The following is a 21,665-nucleotide window of genomic DNA, read 5'->3' as shown; positions in this document are numbered from 1 at the left end:
TTTTTTTTAGTCATTTCGTTCATTTGATCAGAAATAAAATAAAATCTTGCGTTTACAATAAAAATACCCCCAATACGTCTACATACACAAATTTTGGCTATAGTTCCAGTTATGAAAATCTTACAATTATATCTAGATAGCACCCAAATGAGGATGGGTTCCCTGTTGAATCTGGTTCCTCAAAAGGTTTCCTTCTATAGTTTCATCATCTCACAGAGTTTTTTTCTTGCCACCGTCATCCCTGGCTTGCTCATTAGGGACAAGAATAGTTATAATTTGTACATATTTCATTATATTTTTCTAATCTATTTCCACATTTTATTTTATAATACTGCTTCACAGCAATGACTGTTGTTAAATGCTATACAAATAAAATTGTGTTGAATTGAATTTAGTACACATTACACCTTGAAAGCCAAAAAGGCAGAGGCATCAATAGTCTTTAAAGATCACAGTGTTGCTAGTAATAGGGTTAAACATCAATGCTAATATAGTCTATTATTCAGTAAAGGATAACTTTGAACCCATGTGTTATGCCATTTTTACAATAAGTCAGTCATTTTATGAGGTGCCGACATCGTGCCACTAGTACAGACAGTCTTGCAGCCACCTTGATAACCACCATGGCCCAATTTCAGCCATTCTACTGTATGTCTTCTCCCAAAATGCTTATGCTAATTTTTTTTTTTTTTGGCACCCAGGAGAGCTACTTAGAACATTACCTTTTTTTACTGTTTTAAGTGAGTTCATTTATACAACAGTTACTAAAAAGAAATTCTTTTAGAAACCTTGTTACATCCATTCATGTTTTTCAAAACCAACAGCACAATGCAGAGACATGAATGTTTCAGAAATAGATTTATTAAACTGCATTGTTCTGACCACCTTTAGTTTGTATAAAAATGGTAAAAGCAGCATATTACTGTAGTATTATTTGTTAACGAGCACTGGTAACACTTTGGGGAAAGTAAACACAAAAACACAACGCAAGTCTATACAGACAAAACACCAGATTATTAGACCACAACTGTTTAAAGTAAAGAAATTACACAAAGCAAAAAAAAAAAAAAAACATTAATTTGAATATCATTATCAAATGAATCTGTAGGTTTGTCAGAACTAAAAAAATACAAAAAAAAAAAAAAAATCAGAACAAATGAAATACACACTCAAATAAAGCAAGACAGTTAGCCCCATTGTGTTTCCTCTTGTTTCTGATCTGTTCAGCATTGTTCTATCACGTTCTATCACATTTAGAGAAATTTCCATTGTCACACGGCAAACTTAATATAGCCAGGCCATGTCTAAAACCAATGTACAGTATATAGTGCAGTAGTCAAGACTAGATGCATTTTTATAAGCATATGTTGCACTAATAGTACTATGGTGACTTTAACACTCTTTGGTATAGATGACTTGTCTAACAAAAAATGTAGAAAAGTGATTTTGTTGCACCTCAGTCAAAAGGGTTGCATTCAAACTGCTTCTGAAATTAAACATAAGCAAAATGTTGCATATTTTAAATTTATTCACACACGTACAGAGAGTACCAGTCAAAAGTTTAGACAATCCTGACACCTTTTTTTAATCTGAAGGTGTATGGTTGAAATTTGTCTATGTTTCATTTAGTAGCTTTAAGAAATGAAGCAGCCACCAAGTTTTGGAAAGGAAGCTGCTCTATGGTGAACAGAGTAAAGTTGTCATCAAGAGTACACGTCTTAAACTTTTGATTGGTACTGCATCGCAATTTCAAAATCATTCATCAGTCTTAAGTAGACATTAGAAAGATGAATAATCCCAGTGTCATATGACATGTTTGTGGCCAACCCGGTTTAAAGAAGTAAACAACTCTTTGGATAATAGCATCTGCCACCCCTGCTGGTCATCTACAGTACATCTACAAAATAAAGGTCATAAAGTTCTTTGCCCAATGAAATTGTATTCGTTGTGGCACTTATAATATGGAGAAATATAATAATATATCTTTGGCAGTAACAGTATTTTTTTGGCATCATTCTATAATTTTCCTGCAATCATTCATTCATTCTTTGGATTGGGTATCTCTTATATATACATATATTGCAAAATGGCCATGCACCCTAAGGCCATTTGGGTTTTAAAGCTTTCAAGGTCATATATATGCACACAAATCATATATATGCATCTAATTTTTGGTTATTTCTTACTTATTGCTAAGAAATCAAGAGATGAGAAATAAAGCAAATAACGCTTACCAAAGCATACTGAACTTGCCATGATAAAGGTACATACAGTATACAAATAAAGTCCCAAACCGATCTCAACATCTTAAAGAATTCAGAAAGAAAAATTAACAAAATATTAAAGCTTTCACATCTTAAATAAAGTACCATAAAACAGCAATGGACCACACTTATGATCCATTAATAAAAACAGAAGTCTAACACTTCAAAAACTTCATAAGAAAAGCAAATTATTTTCTTAATAATTCAAACAACAAAACTGCTGTTTAGGGGAGGTAGTACTAAAAAAAGTAAACAATATAAAATGATAATAAGAAAAATCAAGCTGGAATGAGGTATTCAGGGTTGACCTAGCAGTCTGTCTGCACATTGCCCAGCAGCAGTTAAAATTACAGTACTTTAACGCCTGAGGTTCCTTAACCTGTTTTTCATAAAAATGTAAATAAATAACGCAGACCAAAGCAACTCTGAAAAATAAAGTAAAAAGTGTTTAAACTTAAACTGAGGTAGGTTGGGAACAAATTTAAGAACAATGTAAAAAAACATAGCCTAAAGACATTCAACATTTGGTGAGGTATGTTTTCTTCTGAACAAACAGAAGAAGACAAAGATAGTAGGAAGTACATTAGTTAGGTACAGTATAATTAGATCCCACAGAAGGCTGCAATGTTCTCTGAAGTCGTCTGAGGGCTTCTTAAACCAATCGGAGAAAGCGTTCAAGGCAGCAGTAAGATTTGAGACTGTGCTTGTGCCTTTGTGCTGACAGTGCAGCACAAGTTAAGGAGCTTTTGGTTAAACTAGTTTTTTTGTATGATTGAGAAAGACTCTGGTCTTTGGCACAGACTCTGGTCTTTAGGTCGCTTCTCTGTTTCCTGGTGAGCAGCATTACCTGAGCTGGAGAATGTGCAAACGTGTTTCACCTGTATCTTTGGCTGGGTTCTGTGCTTGAGAAAGGCAGCTGGGGTTCAGTGGGGTAAATAGAAGCGGAAGTGGATTCACAATGAAACATGTGAAACAAAGTCTAATGTGTCTCCCAGATTTGCAGAGCTGTCACTTTTCTCCTCACAGATTTTAGAGCTGTGCGGTTCGGCCTCATCTTGAGAGAAATTTCCAGAATCTCCTGTTTCTCCGCTGCCCTCACTGGTCTGAGAGCTCTCAGACTCTCCAAGTGGTTGATAGAAGACCTGTAAAGGGGAGTGCTGGAGAGGTGTCCCCACCTGCTCCTGCTCGTACTGCAACACCATCTTCCCCACCTCATACAAACACCCTCGCTCCACTGCCTGCAATACAGAGAGAGTTTGTTTCAACTTCAGATGGATAGTTCGAGTACTACATTTTATAATAAATACTGCTAGAGAATGGCATTTCAGTGTTCAGTGGATAAGAACGTGAGTTGAAAAAACCCTGGTCACAGCTAATATAGAGATCTCTTTAACAAAATGCAGCAGTAGTTCAGTGGTTAAGGTACTGGCCAAGTGACTTAAATGTCAAGATGTAATTTCTGAAATTTCACTGCTAGATCTTTAAATTCAGAGAGAAATATCAGAAAGAAAACAATATACCAGAAAGAAAATGCCATGTAAAATGCTAGTTTTCTTTGGGGACAATGGATCTTCTTTATTTCTCATATTACGCTACTTAGCCATTGAAAAGGAATATTAATAATAAAAAAATAATAATAGCATACCTCAACCAAATAGTCAGGTTACGTTCAACACATTTTTCAATATGATATAGTAACTCAGCAAGTGCTCTACCAAAACACTGATCAGAATGTTAAAGAGCAAACAACAGGTAAATGTCTAACATCTGCCAATGTAAGAAAGCTCACAGCAGTTGATATTATGTTGGTGGGAAATGTATTATGTCTGTGGGGTTATGACTTTAAAAACAGCAGATATTACCTTTGTGGTTTATCACCTTTGTTACTATGATGCTGGGTGTTGTTCATGTAGGCCATTGTTGTTAACATTTTAACATTTAACAATGGTTACTGCAGGAGTTGATTTGATTATTAAGGAACTTATTACAAGTGTTAGGGATTTTGTTGATGTGTGTTTTAATGGTGTATGAATGCTGATCGTGTTCACTAATAATACTAATAATAATGCTAGTTAAAAGAGTGTTACACACTTATACATAACAATAGAGAATACAATTTTTATAGCACCCAGGACAGAAAAATGGAAGTGTAATGTTTTAACACAGTTAATGCGCTCAGTCTGAAATTACCTGGATATCCTTTTGACCATATTTTCCTGCATGTCTAAAAATGTTCCACTTCCTAGTCTGTGTGTCCTGGCAGCTAGTGATGATAGGTTTACCACAGTTTATCATCAAAGCTGATCGACCCTGAAAAATTAGATTTATACAACATCCATTCAAAATCACATTTAGATCCATTTTCACAGAACTAAGCATTGTTAGCTTAAGAGAAACAAGTTCAGTAAGAGTTTACAACAGAAAAATTCTTTTATGATCCCACCTTGGTGTCAACATAGTGGTTTCCAATCATTGGTACCAAAACCTCAGCATTCTCTATCTGTAGGTGATTGGCCTGTGACACACTATTAGCACATATTTGTCCATTTATCTTGGAGGATGAAAAATTTCTGGTGAGAGAAAAAAAAGCACACAGTGAAAGAGTGTACCAATGCACCAAATGTGTGTATACAATAGACCACCAACCAGCAGCAGCGCAACCAGCTTATAAAAGTATTTTCTCCATTTTTATTTTTTTGCTGTATATAACTGCTGCATGCACAGACATGTAACTTTTAAATATAGATTTAAGATTCTTAACAGTGTTTAAAGTGTAGTTTTTACAGTGTGTGATTTTTACCAATCCACAATGATTTCTTAAAGTTCTTTACCATAGTGAGCATTTAGCTGCTTTATGTTTAATATTTAGCAATATTTAGTAATAAACTTAAAAAATCACTCTCTTTACTGAGTACTACCAAGAGTCTACTAGTACTGTACATTAAATCCACATAATACCTTGTTTTGCTTTTAGTGATGAGAATGAAGATACAGGTAATGATGCAGGCCAGTGCTATACATACACCAATCATAATGCCAGTCATAGATTTCTCATCCAAATGATAGAGACCACCTGAAAAATGTCACACCCAAATCCTGAATTTGTCAACATACATCTGCATAAGTATAAATTAATTATTCATATTTTTAATTGACATAAAGCACTACAGTACCTATAGTTTTAGTCTGGCTGTAGGTATGGCGAGGGTTTTTGCCTGTGTGAGTTTTCCCCCTCAGCACAGGAAGTTCCACAGTGATGGAAAAAGGGCCATCTCCTGCCTGGTTTGAAGCTGAGATCTTCACCAGGTAAACATTACCAGGCTCCAGCTTCTCTAACAGAGCCATAGTACTGCTACCTGTAAAGAACAAAATGATTCTTCAGTCTAGCATAGCCAAAATGTTTTCCTTAAAACTGGGAAAAATAGTATGGTTATATGTAACCATTCAATGTGATTCTGTCCAATAAATAAATGTATAGTCTGGTGTCAGGGTTAAATGCAGTTTGCACAGAATTTATTGTTAACTGCCCCATTCATTTTCTCACAGTAGGTTGCTCACATTGTAATTTTTCTTTTTACCCAAAGGTGGCACCAGTGTCTATTAAATCGGCTACACTACAAAAGCCCTTCTACAGTATACCCTCTGACTACACCTGCATGACTGCAGTCATAAGTATAGACAAAAAGCATGTTAACAGTAAGAAGATGTAATTATAAAAAGGCTGGAAATCAAGATAACTTTTTAATATGATACACACATGCATAGTTTCATATTATAAATGTTGAGTATTTTTTCAGCATTTTTAAGTATTTATTATATGCATTTTATATTTTATGCAGGTCCTAACTGGTTCCTACTGAAAAAGTTTTGAAAAATCCTACACCAGAATATTATATGAAAGTATTAACTGGTACCAGTTATCTGGCAGCATGGCTTCAATTTTGTCTTGTGCATACCTTCTCTCTGGAGGACCTGCCAATCTCCTGCTACCCATGCTCTCTGAGGGGCATAGAGAATGGTGTAGTGGCTCACAGTCAGGTTGGGCTGTTCAGGCTCCCTCCAGGACACCAATGCAGTGTCCTCCTCAATCAGTGTCACTCTCACCCCCAGAGGAGGAGATGATGGGGCTGAAACACACCAGAGCAGGAGCAGGAAAAATAATATTTTATAGTAATATTATTTTAGAATATAATGAACTTTTTATATATTTAAAATATTACATTAATAGTGTTCAAATTATATGATTCTTTAGTGTATAATGGCTAAAGCACAATAGTAAAAAGCATTTAACTTAAATGGTGTTAAAGTCTATTTACTCACCTTCCAGAAGAGTTCTCAGATAGATGGGAGAGCTCCAGGGGCTGGACATGTGATCCATGTGTAAACGTACAGAAAACTCATAGCGCGTGTTAGACTTCAGTCCCTCCACTATTACTGTCTGTTCATTCCTAAACAAAAAAACACAGGAAACACATTTGAATTATGGTATTGGGTTGGGTTGTCTCTACCATACATAAAGGCATTAAAAGCAACACCCTGAATTATTATTCACAAAGTTGTACTTCTCATTATATTGTTAAAAAGTATAGCTGATAGACTCACGTTTGTAGATAGCGTACAGCGGAAGAATTGTAAGGAGCCACAGTGCCATAGCGGACAGAAAAGCTAACTGGTTTTCCAGAACTGAAGGCAGGTCGTCCCCAGCTGAGGCTGACGGATGAGGAGCTGTTGGTCTGACCCTGGACGTGGTCTGGAGCAGGTAGTGTGGCCAACCTCCTGTTTGGAGAAGCTGAAAAAGAAGAATGTAAAACGATCAGTTTTAATCAGGCTAAATATAAGGAGTTGGATAAATAACTTAAATTATTGTTCGAAGTCATTTAAAAAAACATTCACTATCTAAGAAAGACCGATCATACGAAAAAAGAACCTTTACCAGAAACTAAACATTTATAATTGAACATGTGCTTAACAAACATGTATTTTCCAAGTATACTTACAAGGACAGCCAGTAGTGCTGACAATCTGATGTGCTTGATAGCCATCGCCATAAGCACTGAAGGCTAGAATCTTCACATGATACTTTCTTCTAGGATCTGTCAAAAAAGCACACATCATAAAAAAACATCATGAGATTTGTCAACATTTATTCATCTTCAGTAGTCGCTTTGTGACCCCCAGGGTTATGACAGAATTAAAGAATACTCGGAGTAAAATGGCAATCATCCTGGCTGATACTGTACATCACAGTCCTCTTTCATACTCATTCAAACACTAGGCGCAATTTTGCATAACTGATCTAGCCACTGGATGTTTCGCATGTTGAAAGGAAACTGGAGGTGGTAAAGAAACCATGTGCAGAACAGGAGAAAAATCACACACATGGTAACCTGAGCTCAGGATCAAACCATGGACCCTGGAGCTGCAAAACAGCAACAATGCCCACTTATCATTTAAATGTGTTCTGGAATGTTCCAGAAAAAACATTTTTATTTCAACAAAATAAATAATGGAAATTAAGTTGACAGTCATTGTGTTGGTTCTGCTGTGGCCAGCTCTGCTCTTTTGTTCATGCCCCCTCTCTCAAAACAGGTCATTAGTCAGTGTGACAGGAATTACCATTCAGCAGTGCTCTGGTCAATGCTAGCACCTTAGAAAAATCTGGCAATGCAAAAAGCAGGCACAAGCAGATAGAGCTGGTGAGAGTGTGCAGCATTAGCAAATGCATCGCTATCATCATATGCTTTTATTCTTTACTGGACTGCATATCATATACATAGTTTAGTGTTACCTCAATGTACCTCAAAGTTACTTATAATACCAATGCACTTGTAACTATTCTTTAGAACTGATCCACAGGTTGAGATTGCAAATTTTTGTACCACCAAACTACCATTACAGCTTTATCCTATGACTGGCCCTCACTTTCTTCCAAATCGAGTTTGGAAAAGAAACTTAGTTCGTTTAAATGTTATTGTTAACAACTGATCTATTACTTTGCTAAAGATCTGTCTAATATAGTCGAAAAAAATAAATCTAAAGTTTCCTGGTCTCACACACAAAAAAGAGCATATTTTTCTGCAGATATTAGGGAGGCGTCTTTATCATTGTGTGTATTATGGAGGTCTTAGAGACTGGGCAGACGTGAGAGGTCATGGGTCACTATCGTAAGTATGGTTCAGTTGCTGGGATCGCCCGTCTCCTGGGAAGCAGGGCTTAGGACCTTAGGTCAAGAGGTGAGGCTAAGATGAAACTTCACATTCATGGACATGACAGAGTTAGGTTAACTGCTTTGCTATAAAGATTGGTGTGCCTTTGGCAACATATAAATGTTAAAGTAACAGAGGGGTTGAAAAAGTACAAAGTCTATCATATCTCTTAAAAACTACATATCTCTTAAAACTCAAAAAAAAATCATAAATTTTAAAACTAAATACTGCCACCTAAACAAGTAAAACGTATTCTTGAAATATTTACTTTTTGCAATAAGAATTTATTCTGTACAACGAATTACTGTTCCTTTCTTCTTCCTGGTTTGGTTTAAGTGGTCATGATCTGAAATTTGAATTTCTTAAAGTTCAGGGAACTCCTGTCACCGTGCTTTGTCTGTCCATCTCTGACCCGTTCTCCAGGCCTTTGTGTGAACCTTAGTGTCCAGCTGGAGAGGGAGGAAAGTCTCACTGGCTTCTGCTACACACGGCACCCTTATACAATAGACAGCCATAATAGGGCAAAGGGACAAGGATGGGAAAACGAGGAGAGGAACATCTGGGCTGTAACCTTTGACACTAAGAGGGGGAGGTGACTCAAACAAAGCCAGGAGCATGGGTGATCAGAGGGAGCATGCATAAAGCAGAACAGACCCGATGGAAAGTATCGATTAGGGGAAAAAAAGGAGAATGCTCATTTGTAAGTAAAAAAATGTTTAACAATCATAAAATACGTAACGCACCAAAATTATACTCAGATGGTTGCATATAATTTTTTAGTATTGTTGCATCAAGCCCAAAATGTATATTTATATAAATATAATTTATTATGAAGAAAAGGTTTATATGGTCATGGAATGGACATCTTTGGATAACCTGAATCACTCACCGAGTGCTGCAATAGTATGGTGGAAGTCCTGAGGGTGAAGCTGGATAGTTGAGCTCTCTGAATGGCTGTCAGGATGCCAGGAGAGTCTGTACCCCTGAATGACAGCATCACTGGGTACAAGATGCCAGCGGACAGTAACTGAAGTGCAGTTAAAGGGTTCCAACTCCAGATTAGGGGCAGGGGGTACTGCAGATACAAACAGGTAAAAAGAGGTTCAGTATGTAAAGGAAAAAAGAAGATGTACATCATTTCTGCCTATCCAATACAATATGACTGGAAATGTAATTAATCAAATCTAAATCTTTTGGCAGATTTAAATACTGCTAAATAAAGAAGAGACTAATAAGTTGACACAGCTCTACAATTTGCACATCATGAATAACATCTCTGATATACAGCTGTCTTGGTTATAACAGCATTCAAAATCCACCAGCCTATAGTACACTTCATGTTTGTTTCTAATGTCTGATAAAGTGTGGGTTTCTCTCTGTATAGGAGACAATGTTATAGGAAATTGATTCAACTAGAAAAAGAATAGTTTCAGGTAAATATTCCATCTAGTGAAGCACTGGTTTACTTTTAATTTAAAAATCAAAAGCAACAGACACAATAATACAACAATTACAAAATTGCACTATTCTCTCCACTAACCCTAACCCTAACACACTAATATTTCAGTAATTGTGCTGTTTAATTTAATTTCATCAAATAATCAGCATGCTGTAAATGAGGGGTTCTTTAATTGAAAACCCACTGATGTATACCTTTTGTCTCCCAACATGGTGAAGCCACTAAAATTAGATATTTATTCTTAGCTGATCATCTGCATCAAATGTGTTGCAAGCAAATAAATATAAAAACTTATATCACATATAGAATCGTATGGTTCAACCATCACCACAACCAACCATCAGGAGCTCTGCAACAAATCTAACAGAAATAACCAGCTTCTGACTGAATATGGAGATAAATAAATGTAGTCCACCCCCTCTTTTTGCCACTCATCACCCCTGCCTCTAAAACGGCCCTATTCTTCTTCAAAATCATACGCAGCCTGGGGCATTTTTCTTTATGACCCGTGACTAAGTTGGTCCTCAGCTCCTTACTGACAGACCAGATCAGAGGTCACTGAGCAACAAACCCAATGCTTTAACCAAAAAAACTATTAGGCTACAAGCTACGGTCTGCAAAAGAACTATTAGGCTACAAGCTACTTCTGCATCACAATGAAGCAAAACCTAAAATTAGAAAAAAAAATATATACAATAAAAATATATATAAATATATATATACATATAAAAATGTGTGTGTGTGTGTGTGTGTATATATATATATATATATATATATACATATACATCTTTTTTAAGTCAACATTTGTCAACATTTTACTGATCCAGTAAATGTAGTAATTAATCAGACAACCTAATTTATTCTCTATAAAAAAAAATTTACTTTGTCTTCTGCATCAGTGTGACAATTTTTTTTCATTTGAGATTTTCTTCAATTTTTTGTTCACTGTTTATTTATTTAGTCTTTTTTTCACAAATCTGGTCAGTGAAGCTACCATATAACGTTCATCTGTCCAGGGTGATAAAGTTTCCATAAAGTGTACATAAAAAGTTAAAGGCAAAATGATTTAAACAAATATTGTGCAGATATATTGTGTGTTTTCCTTAAGGAACTGATACAGTAAAACCTTAGATTACAAGTAACTTGGTCTGCAAGTGTTTTGCAAGATGAGCAATAAAATTTGTAATAAATTTTAACTTGATAAATGAGCAAAGTCTTGCAATACGAGTAGTACGTATTTGCTTTATCTGCTGAGTGTTACGTGATCACAACTGAGCCAATGGTTCTTCTCTCTCTCTCGCTGATTATGGGTAATTGCCTCCCTTGCTCGGTCTCAGTGCGGGTGCGTCACTCGTATAGTCAACATCCATGCGCTCGTGCACTGTTTACAATAACATTGTGATCACACCATTGTGTGTGTGCGAGCGTAAAGCAGTTTTTAATTTTTTTTTTCCATGTGTAGAGACTGTTCTTTAGTACCTGTACTGCAACAACTCCCCTCTCTCACACCAGCTATGATTCTTTTCAAGTTTTATTAGTTTTATTTTAACTTTATATTTTGGATTAATAATTTTCATTTCGATTCATTGAAGTTTGCATTATTTATTTTGGGAAAGTTCACTTTGATATACAACTTTTGGATTACAAGCATGTTACCGGAAGGAATTCCTCACAATCCAAGGTTTAAATGTATTGGCACCTATGAGTTTCCAAATCTGCTTCTCCATGTGATTAAGCGTTACCAATAATTTTTCAAAATAAGTAAATGTTACAGATTTGATTTTGTTAAAAAGAGAAGAAATTAAAAAAAAGTTTCTAAATAAAAACATCACTGAAATTGTCTGTCAGAACGACTGTTTGTAACCTACCGTACCTCATGGAGTGCTTTTAAATTTATTGTTTATTTATTATGGATTTCTGGTAAAGGTTTACAAATGTTGCTTTTCATTACATTGAAAGGATCTTTAGCTCATAAACTTTCTTCTATGTATTGTAAGACCTTGCTGCAGGTTGGCTTGTCACTGTTTGTGATCAATCTAAGAAAGGAGAGCTCTTGCTCTTGCCAGGGATGCTGAGGATTTTTGCTTTGCTATAAAAATATAGTAAACTTTTAAGCTGCTTTTTTTCCTGGAAGACACTTTTGGTCTTCTAGGAAAACAGGTTTATATCTAACTTGCCCTTGATGCCAACAATATGATAGTTTTCTTCCCCCCTTACCTGTGGCTTTGGAAGTTTTGGGTGTGCGGTGAGAGCTCCAGGCTGATGGTTGGCTCCTGCCCACGCGGGTGGACACCTCAATGCGCAGCAGGTAGATGGTGTCAGGTTGCAGGTCCTGAAGCAGATACTGCGTGGAGTTTCCATGTAGCTCTACTGAGCTCACCTGTTCATCAGCGCCTGTACGGAAAGACAGGCGGTAGGCGGAGACACGTCCACGACTTAGCTTTGCTGGAAGAGGCTGCCAGGACACCAGGATGTCAGTAGGACTGCGGCTGGTAAGGCTTAGCTCAGGGGTACGGACAGGCACTGGGACAGAAGGAGAAATGTACAGTACATTTATAAGTATTAGGTGATTTGTAAATGACCAAAATGCACCATATATTCAGTGATATCAAAAAGTCTTTTTTACCAGTGCTATCAGTCCCAAGCCATACACATATAAATCAGCTGAATAAGGTAATTAATCAGGCAGGAACATATTCATGAGTTAAACTAAGTGTGTGAAAGAAGAAAAACATAAAACTGCAATGTTGGAGTTGCAGGAAACAAACCTGTGACACTGCACCATCAATACATTTCTGTCCTGTAATTAAGTCACACTAAACTGCACTTACCATCCTCTAGTGTGTGTTGTGTGACTTGCTCAGACATGCGGCTGGCTCCCATAGGCATATAGGCCACTATATAAAACGTGTAGTTACATGCTGGCTCCAGATCATCCACAATGTGGCTAGTTGTGTCATTTCCAATCACTGCTTGGTACTCTTCATTGTTTAGACCTGCAGGTACAAGCAATCAAATCTTTCAATCAGTAAGGATGAAGATATTTGGAAATAGACTATTATCTTCTTCTATTCTATATACATACAATAAAACTGTAAAGTTGGCATGTTTGTACATTGAAGATATTTGCGGGGATGCAAGATGAGTAGTAAAACAGAATTTTTGTTTGTCTGTTGTTTGTGCATGCATCATGTAAAAACTACTGAACTAATTTTTATGGGGTTTTTACAGTTGTATTTGGCAGAGCTTGAAGTTACATATAGACTTTAGTTTTTATTACAACCAGCCCATGGATAAAAAATATAAGCTACTTTAAAATTTATATATGAACAAAAATTGATCTTAAAAAAAATTACATTATCAAAAAATTCAACATGCAAATTTTTGTAAAATGCGCTTATGAGTGTGAAGTTAAATTTCACATGGGCACATCTAGTTCAGTCAAAAATTAGAACATGAACTAGGAGGAAAATGTGAACAGTGTCTTTAAGCGCTCAGTCTACAAGAGTGGACAATAGCAGATCTGCCCCTTTTCCCTCCTGCCCTGACCTCACTGTTGTATCGCAACAACAGATGGCTAACACTACATATCACTAACTTTCACATCACTAGGATTTGCAAACTTACTACTCCTCCAATATGTGGCTCTCACAATTTTTTTTTCAGCTTTTGTTTTTAGAGGCAAGGCTTTTCGGTGCTAATAGTACTGATGTTGCACACAGGGGTATAGTAAAACTGGGATCTAGCAATATTTGTCTTTTGATGAATGCAAATTTTATTTACAAATCCTTATTTTTTTGTAATCTAATAAACACTGACCAACAACAATGCCACTACTTAAACAGTAATATATTAATGCTTATATCAGTGGCATTGGTTTCTGTAGGACCTAGCAATAATCCACTAACTCAATCTTAGACAAGCTTATTCACCCAGTCTCCAATAGGCTCACAAACAGATTTTTATGTTGCACATGAAAAGCAAACGATACAGTTTAACTGACAATTTTAGGGCCAGTTTGTGGCATTAAAAAACTTCTGCCACATAATTTTAAATAAAATAAAGAAATAATGCAACTATTGTTGAGTAAACAATCCATCCAAAAATTATGATAATTTCTATTATGACATATCTTTTATTATGTTACTAGTTATATAATATTCTGGTTATCACTGATATGAGGAGAAAGGTCAACTGATCCACACATTACAGAAAACTTCGGATTTGTTAAAAATTTAAGTGGACAATTTCTTGCTGTTTAATTATAGTAGACTCTTGCTCTTCGCCCTCTTTTCTAACTCTTACCTTCTGTTTTCATGTAGTGCACTGAATATGCAATGACTTTATCTGCGTTGTACTGAGGCCTTTCCCAGGCCAGTAAGATGGCAGAGCTGGAGATTGTCTCAGCATGAATGTTCCGAGGCGCACTGGGCCGGTCCTCAGACATGACTACTATCAGCCGGGCCATCGACAGAACTGAACCCTGTGAATTCGTAGCCTGGCACTGGTAGATAGCATCATCTTCAGGAATTATCTGTGTTATCACCAATTTACTAAGAAAGATAAGAAAGGAAACATTTTAGTAGGTATGTTTCTTGTTGTACAAGTCTCCTTGTCAATTGAGATGAGGAAAAAAATATATTTTCTGATTATTCATATAATCAACACTGGCAGCAAAATATATTTTTTAAATACTTTTTTTATTTATTTAAGTCTGTATTTGAGGTGCTAAAATGTTGCAGTTCCTCTATAATCCTGCTTCAAACTATTCACACATTGGCAGGCAGGAAGATACGCTACCTGTGTAAAGTAAATCTGGAAAAAAAAAATTTAATATCAAATTGAAATTTTTATAAAATCATAATACAAATTGAATCAGCATTGTAATAATAGCGTATTAGGTAGTCCTTGGTGATTACCATCTTTACTTTTTTAATGAGGTATAAACAAACACTTTTTAAACCTAGCTAAACGATGCATCATATGACTTACAGTAAGATGGCCCATGTCTCAAGAAGATGTGGTGCAACACATATGTGGTACAACACTATATGGACGAACGTACAATATTTGGCCAATTAAGACATTAATTAATTTAGGTGTTTCAGTCAGGCCCCTTATCCCCAGTGAAGGGCAATCTTAATGCTTCAGAATACCAAGACATCTTGGACAATGCAATGCAATTGGGCAAGGCCTTATTCTATTCTATCATGACTGTGCCACAGTGCACCAAAGCAAGGACTATTAGATATTAAGACTATAAGATATGGTTTGATTAGTTCAGTGTGGAAGGTTTTGACTGGAACGACGATTGCGAGCCAGAGTGTAAACTGGTATGGCTGCAACAGTGGGACCAACTCCACATTGAAGTATATGTATTTGGATATCATTGCAGGTTTGGCCAAATACGTTTGTCCATACAGTTTATAAGTAAGTAGAAAACTTGCAGCTTATAATACGATTATGACACAAATATTAATTTCGAGGTGTCAGTAATGTTTTTATGGTGTCTGGTCTTTTAGATTTGGGTCAGGAATAACAACCATAACTGCACCATTTTCAACTAAATGCAGTTGTCCTACCTGTTGTACATCTTAATCCTGCCATTGGAGTGGATTGCTTGGCCGTTCTTTAGCCACTTGATGCGGGGTGGTGGAACACCCTCTGCCTGGCAGCTAAAGCGAGCCGTGCCTGCTCTGGGACGCGTCTGACTCTCTGGCTTCTCTACCATTGAAGGAGGCACTGTGAAGTGACATTTATAACCATTCAGAATGTCAGAGACATAACCTTCCCATAAACGGACTGAACAACAGTAGCTATATATTAGTGAAGACGTTCTCCTCACCAAGCACAGTGAGGTTTGCAGCAGCGATGGTGTAGTTACGTGTGCGTGGTGTTGTTGCTCGACACAGGTAAACTCCATCATGATGGGCTTTTACATCGGGGATGATGAGGTTCCCGTTTCCCAACACTTTGACCCCAAACACATCTATAGGCTTAGAGTCAGCCCTGCTCCAAGAGACCAGGGGACGAGGGTTGCCCTCTGCTACACACTCCAGAACAACAGTCCGGTGCAGGCTAGCACTGATGTTCTGTGGTCTGGCAATGATCCGGGGCTTCATGAGTGGTCTGGCACCAGGCACTAAAACAGAAATGTTAGTTATAATTAAAAAAATAATAAATAAAAAGTTTGATTGTCAGTGTTTCTTTATTTGTCTTTCAGGCAAAACAAATAAATAAGCCTGCCTGGGTGGTAGCTGCTATGCACACACACTCGTGCACACACATCCGCGCACAAACCTGGGGTGACAGTAAGCCGGGCCTCCCTGCTTCTTAGCTGACCAGCAGTGTTGGTGGCGACACAGCAATAGAATCCAGCATCCTCCTGTTTCACCTTATGAATCTGCAAGATTCCATTTGGCAACACCGCAATTCTAAAGATCAAAAGATCAAAAGATCATTTATAATAAACATATAGCATTATTTATCCACTTATTTACCCACTAACTGGCAGGCTGTTTAACAGTATAACGTGTAAACCAATAACCCTTGAATGGAAAGGATTCTGTGTTAAAGTGATGCTTCACACAAAGCAATTGCAGCACTAAGCAAGAGGCTCTGTACCTTTCTGTTTCCAGTGGCAGAACTTTTTGGTTGACTTCCCATGTGATTATGGCCGGTGGGTCAGCACTGATACTGCAGAAAAACCTAGCTACAGAACTTTCATTTACTATGACAGGAGATGGATGAGTCACAAAGGATGAGATACCTAAAAAAAAAGAGAGAAAGAAGGAGACTGCGGTTTAAGATCACTGCTTCAAAGCTTAATGATACACTTATAACAGCATTGAACACACACACACACACACACACACACACACACACACACACACACACACGCCTGGCTTGCACACTTTGCAAAGGCATTATGTCAACAGTATTCTTAGATTTTGGCTGTTACTGTGTTTGAGCATTACTTTAACACAATTTGATCAAGAAAAAATGATTTGTACATAACTGCAAGTGTAATAATGATGTGTACATAATGCATTAAAGTGTAATATTTTTACAGATTTTTTTAATGCCAAATCATTTGCATATTATTCAGTAATGTGTATGAATAATTGAATAATATTGATAGAAAGTAGAGAGTAAGGGGTCTGTATATCTGTGTTTATGGGATTAAAAATCATACAAAATATTTACATTTAGATCAGCTGGAGGTGTGTACAAAAAATGTGCAAAGATAGTTCTCTCTTAGCACCATATAAAGCACTTCTATACAATATACAGTATTATTTAGCACAATATAAAGTGCTTTATTTGGGAAAAAAGGTGCAATGTTTTGCATATGTACATCAAAGTAGGCAGTCTGACGTGGAAACAGTATTGACTACAGTGACCTCTCTGATCAATGGATCAATGCACCCATACAAGTGAATGATGGCTATTCGTGGATCATTATTAATCAATAATTTGTCTATTCGCCCAAAGTCGATTCATTCAGAATATTGACTGAAATTAATCGCCCTATACAAAATAAGACCTCCGAATGGCAGGATCTCATTACCCAAAGTAATATTTAAGCATCATTATATTGATTGAGAGAAGAATTTAAATAATAAAATAATGCTGAATACTAAATGCTCTCTAATACATAAAAACAAATTAAAACAATTAAAAAAAAATTATTCACCACCTTTTGCTTACTTTGACATTATTTTCTTTCTCCTCTCCCTAACACCAACCTCTCAACCTGCCCCCTAACACCACAGCCGCCACCACCACCACCTCTCTCTTCCCCTCTCGTTCTCCCACTCTAGGTTAAGGATGTTAAAGGAAATCAATGAATGTTCATCTTCGGATGTAAAACTCCGCCCGTGTAAATCATGTTGGAGGACAACAAGGAATTAAATCAGCCTTTGTTTACATATGCTGCTTAATTACAGATACACATCTACATATTTGCTATACCACTAAAAGAAAAAAGGGCCTGCATATCTCCTAACTTAGGGCCCTGTATATCTCCTAACTACTTCCATTAGATTTCTCTGTTCTTTGACTTATTTTTGTTTTTCTAGAGGCACAAAAACTTATCATTGCGATAAAAGAGATTTTACCCTTGCTTAGCTGTGGCCGTCAATAAAAGTTATTTTTTATTTTTAAATATTTCAAAGATTAAAATGTCACGTTTAATGCCTAATATTGATGTTAATTTTGAAGAAAGTAATTTTAAAACTCTCTAAACTGGGAAACAATATGCACAAACAGAAAAAACCTGAGTAAGTGAAATCTCCCTAAGAGGATTTATTTTAACAAAGACATGTCTCTCATTTTACCACTTATAAGCAGGCCTCTGTGTGCATGTGTGTGTGTCTAGCTGACCAGTCCTGTGAGGACAACTGGGTTATAAAGTGAGGATCAATGCCTAGGTCAAACAGCACAAAGGTTTCCTATCAAAGGTCATGGGTCACCTAAATCCGTCTGTCCACTCAATTTCAGCCAGGACTGTTCTACCCCCTAACTGAATAAAATTGGAATAAACAAAATACCCAGCACAATAGTAATGTTACACAAATCTGTGAATACATTGATACATTAATAGTACCCTTATTTTGCAAACTGGAAAACAGCATAAACAGACATACTAGATAAATTATGTTTTATCTAATACAAACCTTAAACTTGTACAGCTACACAGTAAAATCACATACTGTACGTAACACAGAACACCACTTCCTAGCCTTTATTTTCCTATGTTTTAGCTGATAACTAATGTGAGATAACAGTAGGCTGATAGTTGTGGCTGTGTTGTGAGCTAGACCCGAAATGTTACCTGATATTCGTAAAAAACAACAACTCACATTTCTTAGTGAACTGAAAAACTCTCTAAAGGCCTGGCAGAAGTAACAAACTGAACAAACAAAAATACAGATTTTGTAGGGAGCACTAAGGGCATCCATCAGGTTACATCCAGGCAGTGAGACCAGGGCATTGACCATCACCCTGAAGTGAGACAAAGCCAGTCCCACAACCTTCATGACCTATAGGCCGCTCCCATGGGCCCTCACACAAGCTTGGAATAAAGCCAACTAATAGCCTGCCCCATCCCCCAACACTGCCCCAACACGAGCTGGCCTTGGCTAAAGTTTTTAACCCCTCAGATGCTGGGGATAGTATAATTAATAGTTTTTCTTAATCTACCATTTGAAAAAACGTGAATTAAAAAAATTCTGGTTGTCTGATGATCCTGTATATTACATATTACAGTATGACAGTATCCAGCATGACAGCTGCTAATGAGCAAGTTATATACCATAGTACCATAGTCATAAACTATAATTACAAGTATTCTTTTAACCTTGTGTGTGTGTATATATATATATAGAATACGATATATATATATAAAATCATATTCTCATATATATTTTGATATAAAACACTATAATTCTGTTTATGTGCATTATTCTCAACTGCTCAGAGTAGTCTTTTCGTCATCATTGGCCTCGCTGAATAGGCACAGCTGTCCCTTGTCCACAGGTCTGTAGCCAAACAAACGGTGTGGCCTCAACGCAGTACTCTTTTCATTTTTAGAAATTTGGATGGACACAAGGACAAAAAAGGCCAGCTGGAATGGCCTTTTAGAGATTCCTACGTTTAACCAACCAGAAAACAACAGCCTAGCAGGCACTGGCTGGACAAAACCTAATCCAACTGCAAGCAAATGTAAAGGAAAGACTCTAAGAACATGACATCTCTTCCACATTCTTTCTTAAGTACCTGAAATCTTTATGATGTTTCTGATTGACTGTCCACTGAGGCTTAAGTGCCCCTTTAACTGATTACATAAAATGTTACAGCCCTTAAAACTTAAGGAACAACATACCCATAAAACTAACTGGACAAAATTATCTCAAGAGAAAAGACAAAAAGGAAAATTGATATAATTTGAGCTCCTAAAGCTGAATACAGAATCAAAATCTAACATTCAAGATGGAAAAGTTATGTCCTGGATAAGGCAACTTGTAGTCTATAAATAAAGAAACACATGAATTAAGGTTTTTTGTCAATGTTGACAGGAGTGCAATAAAAGGCTTACGCCTTGTCTGTCTTGACCATAACTTGTGTCCCATACTCACGTGAGATTGTAAGGTGAGCTCCTTGGCTTAGGATGGCTCCATATTTGTTGCGAGCAAGGCACTGATAAAAGCCTTCGTCTGATTGTTCTACTCCTCTGCTTGGTGATGAAAGACACAGAGATCCATTAGGCAAGAAACGAATACGATCACTTTCTCTAACTCTGGCCCCGTTTTTCTGCCACTGGACGTCCACGGGCGGTTCTCCCTGGGCCAAGCAGTCCAGAACTACACGGTCGTTCTGAGACACCCTCTTGTCACTGGGTTCAGTCACAAAAGATAGCTCACTGAAACAGAAAACAACTGAGACAGAGGACAGGGCAGGAGGTGCAGAAAGAGTTAGAAGATAGTTAGAGGGTTTCAAAACATCATCAAGCATACAAAAAGATAATAAAGCCGCCAGTGAGCATGATAATAAACCATCTTAAAAACTTGAAAACATATATAAGCACATATCTAAGATTACTAAATACTGATAAGTCACATGATTTCATTATATATATATATATATATATATATATATATATATACTCGTACAGAAAGTAGGCTTAATTTTAAAAATCACAGACACCATAAATACTTTATAGACATAATACGAAATTACGGTCCAAGCCATATTTATATATTAATATTGTAACATCCTTATCACTATCACCCACACTGTGTGAAGTCTCAAGCTTAACGTCAGACCCTTCTGCCATTCATTATAAACGCAGTTTAACAAAACATACATATACCTTACCTGGAAGCGACAAAACCCAACACAAAATCAGCAACTGCTGACTTTTCTTCCGCCGAAGGAGTGCCATTTATTGTTATTTCCCTGGCATTGTCCCCGCGTTGAGAGGAGCTGCGCCTCGCAGAACCGCGCGTCTCCGGTCCCTCTGCACTAATAAGCGCCTTTTCCACAGCGCGACTTTCTGCTCAGCGCGCTCTCGCGCCCCCTTCTCACGCACGTGATTTACGTAAATGCGTCACCTTACGGATCCCCACCCACTCCACTCTTACGTCAAGTGCAAGGCCAGTAAATAGAGCAATGTTGCATTGAAAACTCGAATGTAAGCTTTTCATCAACCTTTTTAAAAAAATACTGTATGCTTTTTAAAGGAGGAACAGAAGTGAATAGTTGCAAAAAGAGTTAACAATGTTCTTCTTGATTTTACATTTTTATCCCTTTTATACAGCCCACCCCCCAGAAAATATACACACATTAAAAAAAAATTCAAACATTACCAACACTGAGGCAATGCTAATAACATTAATAATAGCATCATAATTACCCCGTTATGTCGGATGACGTTATTTCCTGAAAAATATAACAGGCTTTTTACATTATTAGACATTATTAGATTTTTGTTTGGGGCAGCAAAGTATAGGATTACTTGAGTCCATTCTGAAACAAATCTTCTAAAACAATATTTAATTTTGTTAAATTTCAAAACCAGCATCACATCGCAGAGTGACATCGCTCACATGTATCATCTACATTCATGTATATCTTTGATAGCCTAACCTTGATGAAATAAAGCCTGTGGAGAACTTTGAATTGAATTAAACCCAAGCGAATACAGGAGGTTGTTCCATTTACTCTAAGTAAAGC

At 36.8% G+C, this 21,665-nt stretch overlaps 1 protein-coding gene across 1 annotated transcript; it reads right to left on the bottom strand.

The window, feature by feature from the left end:
* Positions 1-887: 887 nt before the first annotated feature.
* prtgb (protogenin homolog b (Gallus gallus)) lies at positions 888-20,935 on the bottom strand. Its single transcript, XM_053514147.1, has 19 exons — positions 20,808-20,935; positions 20,069-20,368; positions 16,554-16,698; positions 16,230-16,363; positions 15,775-16,071; positions 15,512-15,671; positions 14,235-14,482; positions 12,761-12,925; positions 12,147-12,452; positions 9,360-9,545; positions 7,262-7,357; positions 6,867-7,053; positions 6,585-6,712; positions 6,221-6,391; positions 5,438-5,620; positions 5,223-5,337; positions 4,708-4,834; positions 4,455-4,574; positions 888-3,502 (listed from the first exon to the last, which is right to left on the bottom strand). Exons 1-19 carry the CDS (start codon positions 20,872-20,874, stop codon positions 3,218-3,220), a joined length of 3,420 nt encoding a protein of 1,139 aa, XP_053370122.1. The 5' UTR covers positions 20,875-20,935; the 3' UTR covers positions 888-3,217.
* Between the last annotated feature and the right edge of the window lie 730 nt (positions 20,936-21,665).

Source organism: Clarias gariepinus, chromosome 2, assembly GCF_024256425.1.
Source record: "Clarias gariepinus isolate MV-2021 ecotype Netherlands chromosome 2, CGAR_prim_01v2, whole genome shotgun sequence".
Taxonomy (NCBI): domain Eukaryota; kingdom Metazoa; phylum Chordata; class Actinopteri; order Siluriformes; family Clariidae; genus Clarias; species Clarias gariepinus.
Note: the sequence above shows the minus strand (reverse complement) of the source record. Positions and strands in the feature narration are given on the sequence as shown.